Here is a 1,944-nt window from a genome sequence, read left to right as displayed (position 1 = left end):
TATCCTTGTCAATGTCTTTATTCATCTTGTTCTTGTTTTGAAAATTGAAGGAGAAGACTTGTTGATGATCACATTCTGATCAGAACCCAAATAGGACCATGTCTCAAAGTCATGTGTTCCTGAGTTTCAATAGCCATGACACTGGTAAATCATTTACAGATCACCTTCATACAGCCTTGTTAAATGTTGGAATCCAAACACATGATACCTTGGAGAAATCCAAGATTGCTCTTGTGGTTCTGTCCAAGAACTATGTTCTGACCATGTGTTGTCTAGACGAGCTTGTCAAGATCATCGCATTTGGACCCGTCGTAATTCCAATCTTTTATGATGTGGATCCTTCGGAGATGAGGACGCATGAAAGKTTTGAACAAGTGTTTGATCAAGATGGGCTGCCACGTGATGATGATAAGATGAAGCGATGGCGGCATGCTCTCGGTCAAGTTGTGGATTTGGGAGGAATGGTGTTACAAAATCGGTAAGTAGTCTCAACACCGATTGTATTTAGCTTACTAAACACAAACACCGATTGTATTTAGCTTACTAGACAAAAACATAAGCGATTGTCTCCRAGTTTTTGACACGGGATTTTGGGCTTCTTTCGAGTTGCTTTTCTTCRTTTTGCCAACAAGGCAAGAACCAAAGAAAAACCTCAAGATAACCCTCAAATTCTCTCTACCAAAGTTTGTCTGTCATCAGATCCGGCCCTTTGCGAGCTTTTCTTTCATATCTTGTGGGCTCTGTAGCCAGGGCCGTCCTTTGGAAGGGCAGGTCGGGCGTACGCCCAGGGCCATAGAAAGTAGGGGTCCAAATTTTTTAATATATATAATAGTAGTTCAAAAAGATTAGTAAATAAAAAACATAAAAAATTAGTATCTAATATGACAAGAAAATATTTTTGTACTACATTAACTATTTTAAAGACCAAACATGTATGAATTAAATATATTGGAGAAAGAAAATACATAAAGATGTTAATCCGTCGTTCATTATATAATATTATTTAATGTTTTTCTAAGTTTTTTTTATCTAAAACCGACGTCTAAAACTACTTGCTTCGAAAACTTTGATATATTCTCCATAATTTATCTCCCATCGACTCTTTTGATTGTTCCATTCTCGCATGAATTCTATTTTTATATTAGAATATGATAGATTTTTTTTGTTATTAGCTAACAAAACCCCCATATTTTGAAAAAAATTACCAACCATATAAGACGGTACAACTTATATCTATATTTAGAATAATAACACTATAATTGTTTTTACATAGTTGTTCTTTATTATCTCATATTTAGTGTATAAATCTTATGTACTATTCCATCTCTAAAAGAAGTATAAGATTTCAAACTATCACCAACATGAGTTTTTTAATTTATATAATCGATGATTCATGAAAAGTTTGTTTTAACCCTAACTCTATGTTCTCGAGTATTTTTTAATGTAGGAAAGAGAGAAAAGTAATGGGGGAAGAAAAATATTCTGTTCTCGAGATTTTTTTAGGGAAAGGAAAAGGGAAAGAAAAAAATTATATCAAAATTTATTTTTATTTTATTATTTTTCCTTCCACTCTTCTCTATTAAAAACACAAATAAAAAACTTTATTTTTCTTATTTTCTTTTATTTTTCTTTTCTTTTCTCGTTCTTTCTTTCCTTCCCAAATTCGAAAATATAATATAGAAGTTTAAAATGATTTTAATCTTCTTAAATTCGAAAACATAGTATAAAAGTTTAAAATTGTGTTAATCTTCCCAAATTCGAAAATATAATATAAAAGTTTAAAATGGTGTTAAAAAAGATTAACATGAGATGACATAGAAAACCAACCTATTTACATTGATTTACATAGTGTCACTCGGAAATAAGAAGAATCGACTTTGTGACTCCAAATGATATCATTCTATGTACCAAAACACTACCAAAATTACCCTCTTTTCCGGCGGA

General features: G+C 31.8%; 1 protein-coding gene across 1 annotated transcript; it reads left to right on the top strand.

The window, feature by feature from the left end:
• Positions 1-98: 98 nt before the first annotated feature.
• Positions 99-482, top strand: LOC112499835 (TMV resistance protein N-like). The gene has a single exon (XM_025103112.1). It carries the CDS (start codon positions 99-101, stop codon positions 480-482), a length of 384 nt encoding a protein of 127 aa, XP_024958880.1.
• Positions 483-1,944: the final 1,462 nt, after the last annotated feature.

Source organism: Cynara cardunculus (genome assembly GCF_001531365.2).
Source record: "Cynara cardunculus var. scolymus isolate 2C chromosome LG 17, CcrdV1, whole genome shotgun sequence".
NCBI lineage: Eukaryota > Viridiplantae > Streptophyta > Magnoliopsida > Asterales > Asteraceae > Cynara > Cynara cardunculus.
The sequence above is the reverse complement of the archived record's forward strand: the minus strand, read 5'-3'. Positions and strand labels throughout refer to the sequence as shown.